The following is a 16001-nucleotide window of genomic DNA, read 5'->3' as shown; positions in this document are numbered from 1 at the left end:
TGCTTTATTTATTTATTTGCTTTATTTCTATACCGCATTTTTCAGCCCAGTCAGGAGACTCAATGCGGTTTACACAATACAGGTTATTACAACAATGTCATAGGCAATTAAAACACATCATATACAGCAGACAAAATCAACAATTATCAACTCATATCATAACGCCTCAATGAAATCAGATCCATTCTCATAATCCTTGTGCCATTCCTATGTTCAATTTTACTGTCTTTGTGTGTTCAGTCGTACTGTTTAGCCAAACGCTTGTTCATAAACCAAGTCTTAATCTTTCTCCAAAATGCCAACAACGAAGGGGCCTGTCTGATGTCTACAGGTAAGGCATTCCATAGCCGAGGGGCCACCACCGAGAAGGCCCTGTCCCTCGTCCCCGCCAGACGCGCCTGTGACGCAGGTGGGACCGAGAGCAGGGCCTCCCCAGACGATCTTAATGTCCTAGTCAGTTCATAGGAGGAGATGCGTTCAGAGAGGTAAGTGGGCCCGGAACCGTTTAGGGCTTTATAGGCTAACGCCAGCACCTTGAATTATGCCCGGTAGCAGATTGGCAGCCAGTGGAGCTGGCTCAACAGAGGAGTGGTGTGCTCCCTGAGTGCCGCTCCCGTTAGCAACCTGGCTGCCGAGCGCTGGACCATCTGAAGCTTCCGGGCAGTCTTCAAGGGCAACCCCACGTAGAGCGCGTTGCAGTAATCTATGCGGGATGTAACCAGAGCATGGACCACCGTGGCCAAATCAGACTTCCCAAGGTACGTGCGCAGCTGGCGCACAAGTTTTAATTGTGCAAATGCTCCCCTGGACACCACCGAAACCTGGGGTTCCAGGCTTAGCGAAGAATCCAGGGTCACACCCAAGCTGCGAAACTGTGTCTTCAGGGGGAGTGTAACCCCGTCTGACACAGGCTGTAACCCTATACCCTGTTCGGCCTTTCGACTGACCAGGAGTACCTCTGTCTTGTCTGGATTCAGTTTCAATTTGTTCGCCCTCATCCAGTCTGACACAGCGGCCAAGCACCGGTTCAGGACTTGAACAACCTCCTTAGTAGTAGGTGGAAAGGAGTGACAGAGTTGGACATCATCTGCATACAGATAACACCGCACCCCGAAACTCCGGATGATCTCTCCCAGCGGTTTCATGTAGATGTTAAATAACATGGGGGACAATATAGAACCCTGCGGGACCCCACAAGACAATGGTTGTGAGGTAGAGCAGTTGTCCCCCAGCAACACCTTCTGAGTACGATCCTCTAGGAAGGACCTGAGCCACTGCAAAGCAATGGCATCAAGGCCCATTCCTGCGAGGCGTCTCAGAAGGATACCGTGGTCGACGGTATCAAAGGCCGCTGAGAGGTCCAGCAGAACCAACAGGGACACAGTCCCCCTGTCTAGCTCCCTGCGCAGATCATCCACTAAGGTGACCAAGGCTGTCTCGGTACCATGTCCTGGCCTGAAGCCAGACTGTGCCGGATCCAGATAATCCGTGTCTACCAAGAATACCTGGAGTTGTGAGGCCACCACACGTTCCAGGACTTTGCCCAAAAAGGGGAGATTGGAAACAGGCCGATAGTTGACGAATTGAGTGGGGTCCAGTGATGGTTTTTTCAACAGCGGTCTTATCACAGCTTGTTTTAAGCTGGCTGGAATTTTGCCTTCCTGAAGGGAGGCATTAACCACCAACTTCACCCACGCGGCCAATCCCCCTCTGGCCTCCTTTAGAAGCCAGGATGGGCAGGGGTCTAGGATGCATGTGGTTGCCCTCATTCCTCCAAGTATCTTGTCCAGATCCTCAGGTTTCACCAATTGAAATGAATCCATCAAAATCGGACAAGCAGGTGCTCGTGTTACATCCTCTGAGACTGCCGTTAACATGGTGTCCAGGTCAAAACGGATCAAAGCGACTTTGTCTGCAAAGAACCGAGCAAATGCTTCACAGCGGGCCTTTGAGTTGTCAGGGTTCCCATCCGGAGTTGTGGGATTTAATAGACCTCTGACAACTCGAAACAGCTCAGCCGGACGGTTCTTTGCGGACACAATATTGGCCACAAAGAAAGATTTCTTAGCTGCCTTTATTGCCGCGGCATATGCCCTTAGAAGGGCAGTAAACCGTGTTCGATTTAACTCGCTCGGATCCGAACGCCACACGCGCTCTAGTCTCCTCTTACTTCGCTTCATCGCTGCCAGCTCCTCATTGAACCAAGGTGCTGGTTTAGGGGATGTTCCAGAGCAATCGTGTTTATTGCCCTAGTCATTCCCTCATTCCAGAGGGACACCAGGGCATCAATAGAATCACCAACCGAGGTGGCGGAAAAATCCCCAAGAGCCGTCAGGAATCCATTCGGATCCATTAGCCTCCTGGGGCGGACCAACTTAATGGGTCCCCCACCTCTGCAGAGGTTAGGAGGTGCAGTGAGTCTAAATCTGACCAGATAGTGGTTGGTCCATGGCAACGGAGAGATGGACAACTCCTCAACACCGCCACCTTTCTCCCATCCCTGGCAGAAATTGGTGGTCTCCCTTTCCTGCATCTCCCCCTCCCCGTTATGGTTTCTATGGGGACCCCTCGGCTAGTGGAATACCTCTCTTCTTCCATATTGCACTTCAATTTCATAGCTTCATCCCATGATTTATTCCAGATTGTTCGCTGTATTGATTTTCCCTTGTGCCATGCTGCTTCATTCCAATCCTTCCCCTCCCACCCGCTCCACCTTCCATCCCCTTCCCAATCCACCAGTAATACTGACAGTACTGTTAGTAGGTACCAAGGGATGAGAGCCGACATGGGTGGGCAGCGTTGGTACAGCATTAGTACAGGTCGCTATAATACAAAGTGACAGCAGGTATTAAAGTGCTAGTTGTTAAAGTTGAAGTTATTAAAGTGCACTAGACTATCACGTTAACTAGCATTAACTAAAGTGCTATGATGGAGGCTTAGTAGCAATAAAGTGCTTGGAGTTAAAGTGCAGTTATACTTGATGGTTAAAGTGCTGGCAAATGGAGAGATTAGCAGCTTTGGCCAAGACAGTCGTATTAACAGTGCAATAATAGTGAAACAACAGTGCAGTTATTCAGTCAGTCTTCAGTCTTGTTGGTCTATCTTAATTCCCATTTAGCCCCCCTCCCCCCAATACATCGCTCCCGGGGGTAGGGGCAGATCTTGTGGGAATCAGTGGTATGCAAGCTAAGGATTGCCACAATGATCCAAGATCTGGTATTGAATTAGTTGATGTTTCTTTCCGGAAATGGAGGCGGTAACATAATAGATGGCAATTCATTGATGGCAATTCAGTGATGGCGGCTGATGACAATCCTGTAACAGCAGTAGTGTCAAAAGTTCCAGCTAACCAGGAGATGGACTAGTAGCCCTGTGGTAACAATGCTCTTTAATGACAGATCGCAGCTGGGATAAAGGATGATCAGGATCTGTCGGCTCTCTCAGGCGGCAGTGGAGGCAGGGAGGAATCCAGCCAGGCCACTCCTAGGGCCTCCACCAGGTGTAAGAATGCTGCGGTGGCGTTACTTAGAGGCGCAGAGGTGTCGTTATCCAGGATGCGCTGGGGAGCTCAGCCAGGTCACTTCCGGGGCCTCCGCCAATGATGGAAACGCAGAGGTAGCGCCACTTAGAGGCACGGAGGAATCGCAGCACCGGGCTCACGTGGAATCCAACCGAGTCGCTCCCGGAGCCCCCACTGAGCCCCCACTGAGAATGGAGAAGAATGGAAGCGCCAGGCGCAGAGGCAGCTCCCAGCCTAACCGCGGAAGGATCGTGGCTCAGGCCGCGCAGAAGAATCCCATGTGGCCGCCGTAGTGCTGCCGAAGGACACGCTGGGTAGAAGATGGGATAGGAGGTGGTAACCCAGCAATTCGTGGCCTCAGCAGTCTAGCCGTTGCCAGCTAGCAGCCGCAACTGCGCGGTCTAGTAAGCAGTTGGAACACTGGCGATGCGGTCCGGCGCCGGCAGCCCCGTGGTCCGCCTCTGGGTCGACCAGGCCACGCTTGGGGCGGGGGCAGTTCGAGAGTCCACACTCACCGAGCGCAGCAGTGCAGTCGTTCTGGTCTCCCTCTGAGGGCTGCAGCAGCTAGTTAGCGGTTGGTAATTTGGGTAAGTCCAGCAATCCGAATGGTCCGCGAAGCGAATTAGAAGGAAGCGTTCTCAGGCCGGGATGATGGTAGTGGTGGCGGTCTTCGCTCTACCTCCTTCCTCTCCCTCTTTTCCACCTTCCTCCCTGGTCTCCGGTCCAGTCAACTCCCCAAGGCCCCCTTCGGGGTCCTGAGGTGTTGCCGATCGAAGAGCCGATGAAGGGAGGTCAGAATGAGGGTGGATGGCTTCGGTTTACCTCGGATTCAGGTTTCTCGTCCCAGCCAAGTGGAAAGGTTGCTGCTAGCATGCCGCCATCTTAACCGGAAGATTCCAAACTTGGCACACAGAGCCCCCATGACCCACTCTACATCCTGCTGCAGTTTGAAGGAGGATGGACTTTGGATGATGGGACTTGCATTACCTTCACTTACTTACTGAAACCACTACCACCCTCATCCAATGGCTGATAAAGACCAAACTTGGCACACATGACCCACTCTATATCCTGCTGCTGTTTGGAGGAGGGTGGACCATGGATGATGGCACTTCAAGTACCTTCACTCACTTCCTGAAAACAATGCAGCCATTATCCAATGACCAATAAAGACCAAACTTGGCACACAGAACTGCCATTTCCCACTTTCTCTAATAACCCAAACAGCGTCGGGTCCACAAGCTAGTATATAATAAAAGTCAAAGTTTGTATGCAGAGGACAAAAGTGTGCGGTGTGGTGGTGTATGTGCCAGCATTTTGATTGGTCAGCCTGAAAGTTACAAGATTCTGATTGGCTGCCACTGTGGTGCTATTTGCATATAGTCTCTGATTGGCCAGCTTCAAGAGGAGCCCCTGGTGGAGAAAAGAGTTCATGACAGAAACGGGGACATGAGAAGGAAATTTGCATATGGTCTCTGATTGGCCAGCCTCAATTCCAAGATTCCGAGATGACAAAGAGAGGAAAGGAAAAGGCCAGGGGCTGAGTCAGAAAATTACCAATACAGACCAAACTTGGCACACAGAGCCTGCAAGAACGACTCAACATCCTACTGCAACCATGGATGATGGGACTTGCAGTACCATCACTCACATTCTGAGACCGCTGTTAACCTCATCCAATGACTGATCAGGACCAAACTTGGCACATAGACCTCTCAAGACCCACCTTATGTCCTGGTGTGGTTTGGCTGGGATGGACCATGGATTATGGGACTTGCAGTACCTTTGCTCAATTCCTCAGACCACTGCAACCCTCATCCAATTACCGATAAAGACCAAACTTGACACACTGAGTCTCCATGATGCACTCTACATCCTGGTGCAGTTTGGAGGAGGATGCACCATGGACGAATGGATTTGCAATACCTGCACTCCCTTCCTAAGACCATTACAACTGCCAACAATGATGGATCAGGACCACAATTTACACAGAGAGTCCGCATGACCCACTCTACATCCTGGTGTGGTTGGGAAGAATTTGCCAATGGATGATGGGACTTGCAGTCACTTCACTCACTTCCTGAGACCACTGACTGATCAAGACCAAAATTGGCACACAGAGTCCCCATGACCCACTCTACATCCTGGTGCACTTTCGAGGAGGACAGACCATGGATGATGGGACTCCAAGTACCTCCATTCCCCAATACTGCTGCAACCCTCATCTAATGTCCGATCAAGACCAAACTTAGCACACAGAGCCCCCATGACCCACTCTACATCCTGCTGCAATTTTGGAGGAGGACGGACGATGGATGATGTGACTTCCAGTACCTTCACTCACATTCTGAAACCTCTGAAAACCTCATGCAATGACTGATCAAGACCAAACTTGGCACATAGACCTCTCATGACCCACTTTACGTCCTGGTGTCATTTGGAAAAAAATGGAGATGGATGATGGAACTTGCAGTAACCTCACTCACTTTCTATATATATATATATATATCACAAACGCACACATATACACAGTGCAACACACATAAAGGTAAAGGTTTTCCCCTGACGTTAAGCCCAGTTGTGTCTGACTCTGGGGATTGGTGCTCATCTCCATTTCTAAGCCGAAAAGCCAGTGTTGTCTGTAGACACCTCCAAGGTCATGTGGCCAGCATGACTGCATGGACTGCCTTTACCTTCCCACTGGAGCGGTACCTATTGATCTACTCATATTTGCATGGTTTTGAACTGCTAGGATGGCAGGAGCTGGGACTAACAGCGGAAGCTCGCGCCACTCCCCGGATTCGAACTTGCAACCTTTCGGCCAACAAGTTTAGCAGCTCAGTGGTTTAACCTACTGTGCTATCATATATACATATATATATACACACACAAAACATATACAAAGACTAGGCCACAGCAACGCGTGGCAGGGGACAGCTAGTGTAATATAAATATATAAGTATTATATTTCATTATTTGTATTATATACTTATTATTATTATTATTATTATTATGTATTATATGTGTATAATGTACATTATTTTCATTTGAAATCCTGGCCTGTTTTCCCAGTGGGACTCTTAAGCTGCCCTGGGAATCCCAGCTGGGCCCAGTGCAGGGCAGGGGATGCTGGGAAGTGCACTATCTGGCTTCCTCAGGCCTGCCTTTCCAATGGCCTTGAAGGCTCTTTCCACAAACTGAACAACGCTCACATTCCCAAAATTCAGCTTTCCTGTCTTCTCACATTTGCAGCCTAGGATGCTCCATGAAATGGGATTGGGTGATTTTTATTATTTTATTTTTTGCAAATGTGTTCAAATCTGGTTCAGGAAGCTGCAGGGAGAGACAAGAGAATACAGCTTTCCTTCCCTTTGCCTGAATGGAAGGACAATGTTGGATCCAAGCTTTTGAAGTTCAAGCAATGTGGATCTTTTATGAGCCTGGCCACAGAGGGAAGGGTGGCCTCGCCTGCAGATGCCTGTGACGTCACTCCAGGGCAAGCTACGCCCATCGGAGGATGCGGGAGGGCGGTGGGACTCCATTTCCCGTCAGGCCCCGCGGCGGCTAGAGAAAGGGAAGAAGGCGGAAGGCAGGTGAGTCAGTCAAGGGAGCCTATCTAGGCACATTATTTTCTTTGAAATTGATTGTATGGCAGTGTAGACCAGGTATGGGTAAACTTGGGCCCTCCAGGTGTTTGGACTTCAAATCCCACCATTCCTAACAGCCTCAGACCCTTCCTTTCCCCCCTCAGCTCTTCAAGTGTTTTGGACTTCAACTCCCCACATTACTAACAGCCTCAGGTTCTTTCCTTAAGTGGCTGAGGGGAAAAGGAAGGGGCCTGAGGCTGTTAGAACTGGTGGGAGTTGGAGTCCAAAACACCCAGAGGGCCCAAGTTTACCCATACTGGTCTACACTGCCATATAATCCAATTTAAAGCAAATAATTGGATTTTATAAGGCAGTATAGAAGGGGCCTCTGCTGCACTTTTCCAATAATGATGATGATGATGATGATTTTTATTTATTTATTTATTGTGTCACCAGCAACCATACCATTGTATTACATTTCTAACAGAACAAAACAAACAGATAAAAAAACCCACAAATTTTGCAAACTTGGTAGTAGAGTAAATGTCCTTTGACCAGTATCTAGCCACTTGGAGTGCCTCTGGTGTTGCCACAAGAAGATCTTCCATTGTGCATGTGGCGGGGCTCAGGTTGCATTGCAGCAGGTGGTCTGTGGTTTGCTCTTCTCCACACTCACATGTCGTGGATTCAACTTTGTAGCCCCATTTCTTAAGATTGGCTCTGCATCTTGTGGTGTCTGTTCAGCGCCTTCCAAGTCGCCCAGTCTTCTGTGTGCCCAGGAGGGAGTCTCACATCTGGTATCACCCACGGACTGAGGTGCTGGGTTTGAGCCTGCCACTTTTGGACTCTCGCTTGCTGAGGTGTTCCAGTGAGTGTCTCTGTAGATCTAAGAAAACTATTTCTTGATTTAAGTAATTGACGTGCTGGCTTATACCCAAACGGGATGAGCTGGAGATGTCTCTGCCTTGGTCCTTTCACTATTGGCTGCTACTTCCCAGCGGATGTCAGGTGGTGCAATACCAGCTAAGCAGTGTAATTTCTCCAGTGGTGTAGGGTGCAGACACCCCGTGATAATGCGGCATGTCTCATTAAGAGCCACATCCGCTGTTTTAGTGTGGTGAGATGTGTTCCACACTGGACATGCGTACTCAGCAGCAGAGTAACATAGCGCAAGGGCAGATGTCTTCACTGTGTCTGGTTGTGATGCGCAGGTTGTGCCAGTCAGCTTTCGTATGATATTGTTTCTAGCGTCCATTTTTTGCTTGATGTTCAGGCAGTGCTTCTTGTAGGTCAGAGCATGATGATGATGATAACACTATGTAACAAAAAATGAAATATTGTCTATTCCTTGTATTGTCGAAGGCTTTCATGGCCGGAATCACTGGGTTGTTGTAGGTTTTTCTGGGCTATATGGCCATGTTCTGGAGGCAATTTTTCTCCTGACGTTTCGCCCGCATCTATGGTAAGCATCCTCAGAGGTAGTGAGGTCTGTTGGAAGTAGGAAAAATGGGTTTATATATCTGTGGAATGCCCAGGGTGAGACCAAGGACTTTTGTCTGCTGGGGCTAGATGTGCATGTTTCAGCTGATCACCTTGATTAGCCTGTTTGTTTCCCCTCTGTTGTTTTGCTGTTGTGATTTTTGAGTCCTTTAATACTGATAGCCAGATTTTGTTCATTTTCATGGTTTCTTCCTTTTTGTTGAAATTTCATGTTCCTTGATGCGTGTCTGGGCGCTGCGTTTGGTGGTCCCTATGTAGACTTGTCCACAGCTGAATGGTACACAGTAGACTCCTGCAGAGGTGGGAGGATCCCTCTTGTCCTTTGCTGAATGTAGCATTTGTTGGATTTTCTTGGTGGGCCTGTAAGTGGTTTGTATGTTGTGTTTCCTCATCAGTTTTCCTATGCGGTCAGTGGTTCCCTTGATGTATGGCAAGAACACTTTTCCTCTGGGTGGATCTTCATCTTTACTCTTTACAAATCTCCCATATACCATGCAACCATGGACAAGTCTACAGAGGGACCACCAAATGCAGCATTGCCTGAACACAAATCAAGGAACATAAAAGGCACTCCAGACTACTTCAACCAGAGAAGTCAGCCATAGGAGAGCACCTGATGAACCAATCTGTATACAGCATATTATTTTAGAACACAGAAGTGCTGGACCATTCTCACAACCACCATGTCAGACTACACAGAGAAGCCATTGAAATCTACAAGCATGTGGACAATTTCAACAGAAAAGAAGAAACCATGAAAATGAACAAAATCTGGCTACCAGTATTAAAGGACTCAAAAATCACAACAGAGGGGAAACAAACAGGCACATAAAATCACTCTCAACAAGGGATTCCCCCCGGGCACTTACAAGCCATTGAATGCTAATCAAGGTGATCAGCTGAAACATTCACATCTAGCCCCAGCAGACAAAAGTCCTTTGTCTCACCCTGGGCATTCCACAGATATATAAACCCATTTTTCCTACTAGGATGCTTGCCATAGATGCAGGCGAAACATCAGGAGAAAAATTGCCTCCAGAACATGGCCATGTAGCCCGGAAAAACCTACAACAACCCATTGTCTATTCCTGCTTCAAAAGTGGTATTTCCTGTTTCATTGTGCAATCCTTATTTTCAAAGGAGTTGTTCTACTTTGGAAACTTCATTTTTGTGGCTGCCAGGACTTTAAGATTGTCTGGGGAGGTCCTGCTCTTGATCCCGCCTGCGTCACAAACATGTTTGGTGGGGACAAGAGACAGGGCCTTAATGGTGCCCCCCTGGCTTTAGAATGCCCTTCCTGGGACATTAGATCACCCTCCCTCTTAACATTTTGGAAAATAGTCAAGACTTGGTTGTTTGAGCAATCATTTGAAAAAGATATAGGAATTAGGACGACGAGATTGGACATTTTTTTTAAGAGACGCAAATCTATGTTTTTAATACTCTTGTTATAGTTTTATATTATGTGTTAATGTTTTTAAATGTTTTATGGTGTTTTGAGCATTGAATTGTTGCCACTGTAAACGGCCCTGAGTCGCCTGAGGGCTGAGAAGGGTGGTATACAAATACAGAAAATAAATAAATAAATAAATAGGTTGAAATTGGTTGAGACTCTTATGATGATAGTCACTGAAAAATTAGAGCCAAATGTGCTATAGCAGGATGACCCTCCTGCAGAAACAAAAAAGTTTAATAAATTATTTTTTCCATTTTTAAAAAATGATAGAACCAATTAGAAAATGACATAATTTAGAAATAAAAATCATGCTATTTATTTATTTATTTCATATATTTATATCCCACCCTTCTCCCCACAAAGGGGACTCAGCGCGGCCTCACATAAGCATCAGAGGATGCCAACAACATAAATACCATAAAAACTACAACTAACAATAAAATCATTTAAAGCATTGTACATCATCAATAAAATTTAAAAATAAATTAATAGATTAATGTGCCAGTAAAACCAAGCCGAGCCAGTAGAATCCATGTTGCTGGCCTCTAATCGAATGCCTGGCCCCAGAGCCAGGTCTTCAGTTGTTTTCTAAAGGGAGGTGGCCAACCTGATATCCTTAGGGAGAGAGTTCCACAGACAGGGGGCCACTGCCGAGAAGGCCCTGTCTCTCGTCCCCACCAACCGCAGTAATTACTACATAACGTTACTCTGTATTGAACTGCTTTTTCTGTTGATTTGTTGTAAAGCATAATGTTTAGGTGCATCATTTGTAAAATTATAATGTAATTTGACATTTAATAGGCTTTTCCTTAATCTCTTATCCAATGTTTTACTAGCCCATTTATGTTAGATAAGCAAGACTCTACTGTATTTTCTGTCTCTCCTTTTGGTCTGAGGCACAACACAGGCAGATCTATCAAATCCCATATTGAAACATAGTTAAAATGCAGTCACAAAAGCATATATTAAAACATAAAAAGGTAAAGGTTTTCCCTTGACATTAAATCTAGTCAAGTCCAACTCTGGAGCATGGTGCTTATCTCCATTTCTAAGCCGAAGAGCCAGCGTTGTCTGTAGACACCTCTTAGGTCATGTGGCCACATGACTGCATGGAGTGCTGTTACCTTCCTGCTGAAGTGGTACTTACTGATCTACTTATATTTGCATGTTTTCGAACAGCTAGGTCGGCAGAAGCTGGGGCTAACAGCGGGAGCTTACCCCACTCTCCAGGTTCAAACAATAAACCTTTTGGTCCGCAAGTTCAGCAGCACAGCTGTTTAACCCCCTGTACCACCAGGGGGTACTATTACTACGATTACAGTTATTATTATTATTATTATTATTATTATTGACAAGGTAGGACTTCTTTCTCTAAAGCACTAGACTGTTAGTTCAAGGTGAGTGATAGTGTAGGGCCGGAAAGAAAGGAATAAAAGCCAAACAATGCCCTGCTCCCTACCCACATCCAGGGAACTGTAGGCATCTAGCCCACCTCCGAGGACTTCAGGTTAATGTACTTGAGATAACAGTCATGCAGGTTGAAATAGTGAGCATATTCTTCTTCCGACCTATCCGATCAGCAAGTTCTGCAGCTTAGCTGTTTAATCCGCTGCACCACAGCATACCCTATATTAAAACATACACGTATTCAAAGGTACGAGGCAAATGTTAAAACAAAAGTAAACACATAATATGTTTAAAAAGTCACAGTTCATTCCTCTGTCCTTTCATTCCCTTTCCTTCTCCAGGATGCCCTGCAAGTCCCTGTGCTCTGCCCTGCAGAAGGCCTTCCAAGGGGTCCAGGAGCAGCATAGGGCCTGGGAGGGCGACCTGGCTGCTGTGGCCCTGGTGCTGGCTTCCTTGGGCAGTCTGGCGGAGCAGGCGCAGGCCCTGCAAGTAGCAGACCTGGACCAGAGCCCCCTGCACTCCTTCCCCGGACGCCAGGAGTGGCTACAGGCCAAGCACCGGGCAGCTGCAAAGGCCTTGCTGGGACAGCTCCACCAGAAGATGCTGTAAGGAGTGTGTGTGGGAGGGACATGTTGCTTGGACTGGGCATCACTTGCCCTCTATCATAGAGTTGGAAGAGACCACATGGGCCACCCAGTCCAACCCCCTGTCAAGAAGCAGGTCCATCCATGGTGGTGGTGGTGGTAGTGGTCTGCACTGCAGGGGAGTGTTTTTTTTCCAGCTGCATCCCTAATAAGATGCAGTTTGAAGGTTTCATGTTGGAAATTGATTAGTTCAGTGTTTCTCAACCTGGGGGTTGGGACCCCCGTGGGGGTTGCGAGGGGGTGTCAGAGGGGTCGCCAAAAACCATCAGAAAACATAGTATTTTCTGTTGGTCATGGGGGTTCTGTGTGGAAGGTTTGGTCCAATTTTATCAGTGGGATTCAGAATGCTATTTCATTGTGGGTGAACTATAAATCCCAACAATTACAACTCCCAAATAGCAAGGTCTAGTTTCTCCAAACTCTACCAGTGTTCACATTTGGGCATATTGAGTATTTGTGCCAAGTTTGATCTAGATCCATCGTTACTTGAATCCACAGTGTTCTCTGGATGTAGGTGAACTACAACTCCAAAAAACTCAAGGTCAATGTCCACCAAACCCTTCCAGTATTTTCTTGGTCATGGGAATTCTGGGTTTGGTTCAATTCTGGTTCAATTCCATCATTGGTGGAGGTCAGAATGCTCTTTGATTGCAGGTTAACTATAAATCCCAGCAACTATAACTCCCAAATGATAAAATCAATCCAGCCCCCAACACCACCATTATTCAGATTTGGATATATAGGGTATTTGTGCCAAATTTGATCCGGTGAATGAAAATACATTCTGAATATCAGATATTTACATTACATTTTAAACAGAGGCTGGATGGCCATCTGTCAGGGATGCTTTGAATGCAATTTTCCTGCTTCTTGGCAGGGGGTTGGACTGGATGGCCCATGAGGTCTTTTCCAACTCTATGATTCTATGATTCAAAACAGTAGCCAAAATTAAAGTTATGAAGTAGCAATAAAAATAACATTATGGTTGGGGGTCACCACAACATGAGGACCTGTACTAAGGGGTCGCGGCATTAGGAAGGTTGAGAAACACTGGACTAGTTGTTTATACAGACAGTCCTCAAGTTACAAACATTTGACTTACATCAGACTCCTCACTGAGAATGGTGTGGTGACAATGGAGGAAGTGATGGGAATCACCAATTTCATGGTTGGAAATTGACTAGTTGTTTATACAGACAGTCCTCAAGTTACAAACATTTGACTTACATCAGACTCCTCGTTGAGAATGGTGTGATGACAATGGAGGAAGTGATAGGAATCTGCTCCTCAGAAGGGAAGTTCACTCCTGGAAGAGTTATGATCATGGGAAAAAGGTGTCTCAGCTAAAGTTTTATCCCCAGTCCTTGTTTCCACAGCCAAATTTTCCAAAATCCAATTCTCAGAGGGGTGGTATCCTCCCTGTATGACGCTCCGGTGAGTACTCTGGCTGCCTCCCGCTGGACTAATTGAAGTTTCTGAACAGTCTTCAAAGGCAACCCTACGTAGAGCGCGTTGCAGTAATCTATTCGGGATGTAACAAGAGCATGGACCACCGTGGCCAGATCCGACTTCCCAAGGTACGGGCGCAGCAGGCGCACAAGTTTTAATTGTGCAAAAGCTCTCCCAGCCACTGCCGAGGCCTGGGGTTCCAGGCTCAGCAATGAGTCCAGGATCATTTCCAAGCTGCGATGAATCCAGAATCACTCCCAAATTTCTTTTCCTCCCTTGTCCTTGAAACAAACCTAAAAAGTTCCCAGGCAGTGTCTCCAAAACCCAGGGACAAGGGGACCAACTTTTGCCGATCCATCTTGGGGAGTTCTGCTGTGCCTCTTATTATTTCATCACATGTACTAAATTCCACTGAGTGCAACACTTAAAATCCAGGAAGCCAGTCTTGTCATCACATTAGTTTGACTTCAACCACTTCATCACACTAAAGAAAAAATCCCCTTAAAATCTGGTTTCTGCCTCATGCAGAATTCTGAGGTTGGTAGTTTAGGGAGGAGCCTTTAACAGCCCCACTAAACTACAAACCCCAGAATTCTGCAGGAGGCAGAGACCGGATTTTAAGTGGATTTTTTCTCTAGTGTGATGACACAAATAAAGGATAAAGCATTCTTTGCATATTTTAAACATAAGGGCTAGCATTCTTTAAAAATGTTTTATGAGGTGGTGGGGAAGTGGATTTTTTGAAATCATCTGGATTTTTGGCCATTTCTGTAATGTGATGGCATTAGTTGCTCCCAGGTTTACAATGAAAAATTTCCCCAATTTGTGGAAGGGGAAATTGTGGGAGGAGCCCAAACTACCCTTGTTAGAGAAAGCATTACATTTTGCTCATTGAGCTTTTACTTTGCCAGAGCAATTTCTTTTTTGAAAATAGCTTTTCTGGGTCCTTCCCTTCCCTTCCTTCTGTGATATGTCTGTGCCTTGTGTTGCATGGGAAAGCTGGGAGAGAAGGATGATGATGATGATGATGATTATGATTATTATTATTATGCCATGTCTCCATACTGTGCAGCCCTGGGAGTTATAGTTTCCCAAGGTCCATACCCTTCTCTTGGTGCATTTACACTATGTAATGAATGCTCTTGGAGCCCACTTTAAATACAATAGCTCCATGCTATATGGTCCTGGGAGTTATAGTTTCCCAAGATCTATACCCTTCCCTTGATGTAGTTAAACTATGGAATGAATTCTCTGAGAGCCCACTTTAAATACCACAGCTCCATACTATGTAGTCCTGGGAGTTATAGTTTTCCAAGGTCCACACCCTTCTCTTGGCACATTTACACTATGGAATGAATGCTTTTGGACCCTGTAGCGAATTTGTTACTCTATATGAAATTTTAGTGCATAGATCTATGTTCGCAGGGGGCAGATAAGGAAGATTAGAGACAAGAGAGGATAGCAACAGAGGGACCGGATTTATTTGCATATGGAGGCAGCTGTGGGATGCGTAGAATACATCTAATCTAGTGCCTCAGAAAGCTGAGGGATAAGTAGAATATATCTGGTCCAGTGCATCAGAAAGAGGCAAAATTTACCTCATAAAGAATACAAGTAAGAGAAAATGGCTCCTCCCAAGGGCAAGAAAGCTGGAACTGAAGAAGAGGTGGTAGAGGAGGGAGCACAAGAACGTGAGGAGAGTCAGGAGCAGACAGTTTCATCGGTAGAACTGCAAAGATTACAAATTCAGTTTGAAATAAACAGAATGGAATCACAGGAAAGGTTACAGTTAGCTAAGTTGGAGGCTGAAGAAAGAGAGAGAGAGAGAGCGGCTGAGGAAAGAGAGAAGGCCAGAGAACATGAAAGATTGATGATGCAGTTAAGAATGCAGGAACGAGATAGAACTAGTGAAAATACTAGTGTGCATAGTTACAATGACTTCTCTGCCAAAGTGAAGAGATTTGCTAAGTACCAAAAGGGAGACGACATGGAAGCATTCCTTCTGGCATTTGAGCGAACCTCTTTGGAACTAGATATCCCAGAAGAAAATAAAATGTCATATCTAAAGCCTTTAATATCTGGCGAGCTAAATCAGATATTGGCTGATATGAGGGATGATGAGATAAATGATTATAGATTGTTTAAGGCAAGAGTTAAAGTTAGATTTGGGATCACTCCTGAACAGTGCAGGAAGAACTTTAGAGAGATAAAAAGAAGAAATGGCGAAACGTATGTCCAGTTGGGAGCTCGATTGGACAAAGCCCTTGACCAGTGGATAGAAGGAAGTCGGGTTAGCACATTCCAACAGCTAAAACATCTGGTAGCGTTGGAACAGTTTTATAAAATGGTGCCCTTAAACATGCGCTGGTATGTCAAAGATAAAAAAAATTGAGAGTGTGTCTCAAGTGGCTGTTGTCCTTGATGAACTGGAAACTGAT

At 46.2% G+C, this 16001-nt stretch overlaps 1 protein-coding gene across 1 annotated transcript; it reads left to right on the top strand.

Annotated features, from left to right (window-relative positions):
- Window positions 1–6994: 6994 nt before the first annotated feature.
- On the top strand, window positions 6995–14077 carry LOC137095446 (AFG2-interacting ribosome maturation factor-like). The gene is made up of 3 exons (XM_067462124.1): window positions 6995–7113; window positions 11812–12075; window positions 13491–14077. The coding sequence occupies exons 1-3, from the start codon at window positions 6995–6997 to the stop codon at window positions 13582–13584; spliced, it is 477 nt and encodes a 158-aa protein (XP_067318225.1). The 3' UTR covers window positions 13585–14077.
- The last annotated feature ends 1924 nt before the right edge of the window (window positions 14078–16001 follow it).

This window comes from Anolis sagrei, chromosome Y (assembly GCF_037176765.1).
Source record: "Anolis sagrei isolate rAnoSag1 chromosome Y, rAnoSag1.mat, whole genome shotgun sequence".
In the NCBI taxonomy this organism is placed as follows: domain Eukaryota; kingdom Metazoa; phylum Chordata; class Lepidosauria; order Squamata; family Dactyloidae; genus Anolis; species Anolis sagrei.
Note: the sequence above shows the minus strand (reverse complement) of the source record. Positions and strands in the feature narration are given on the sequence as shown.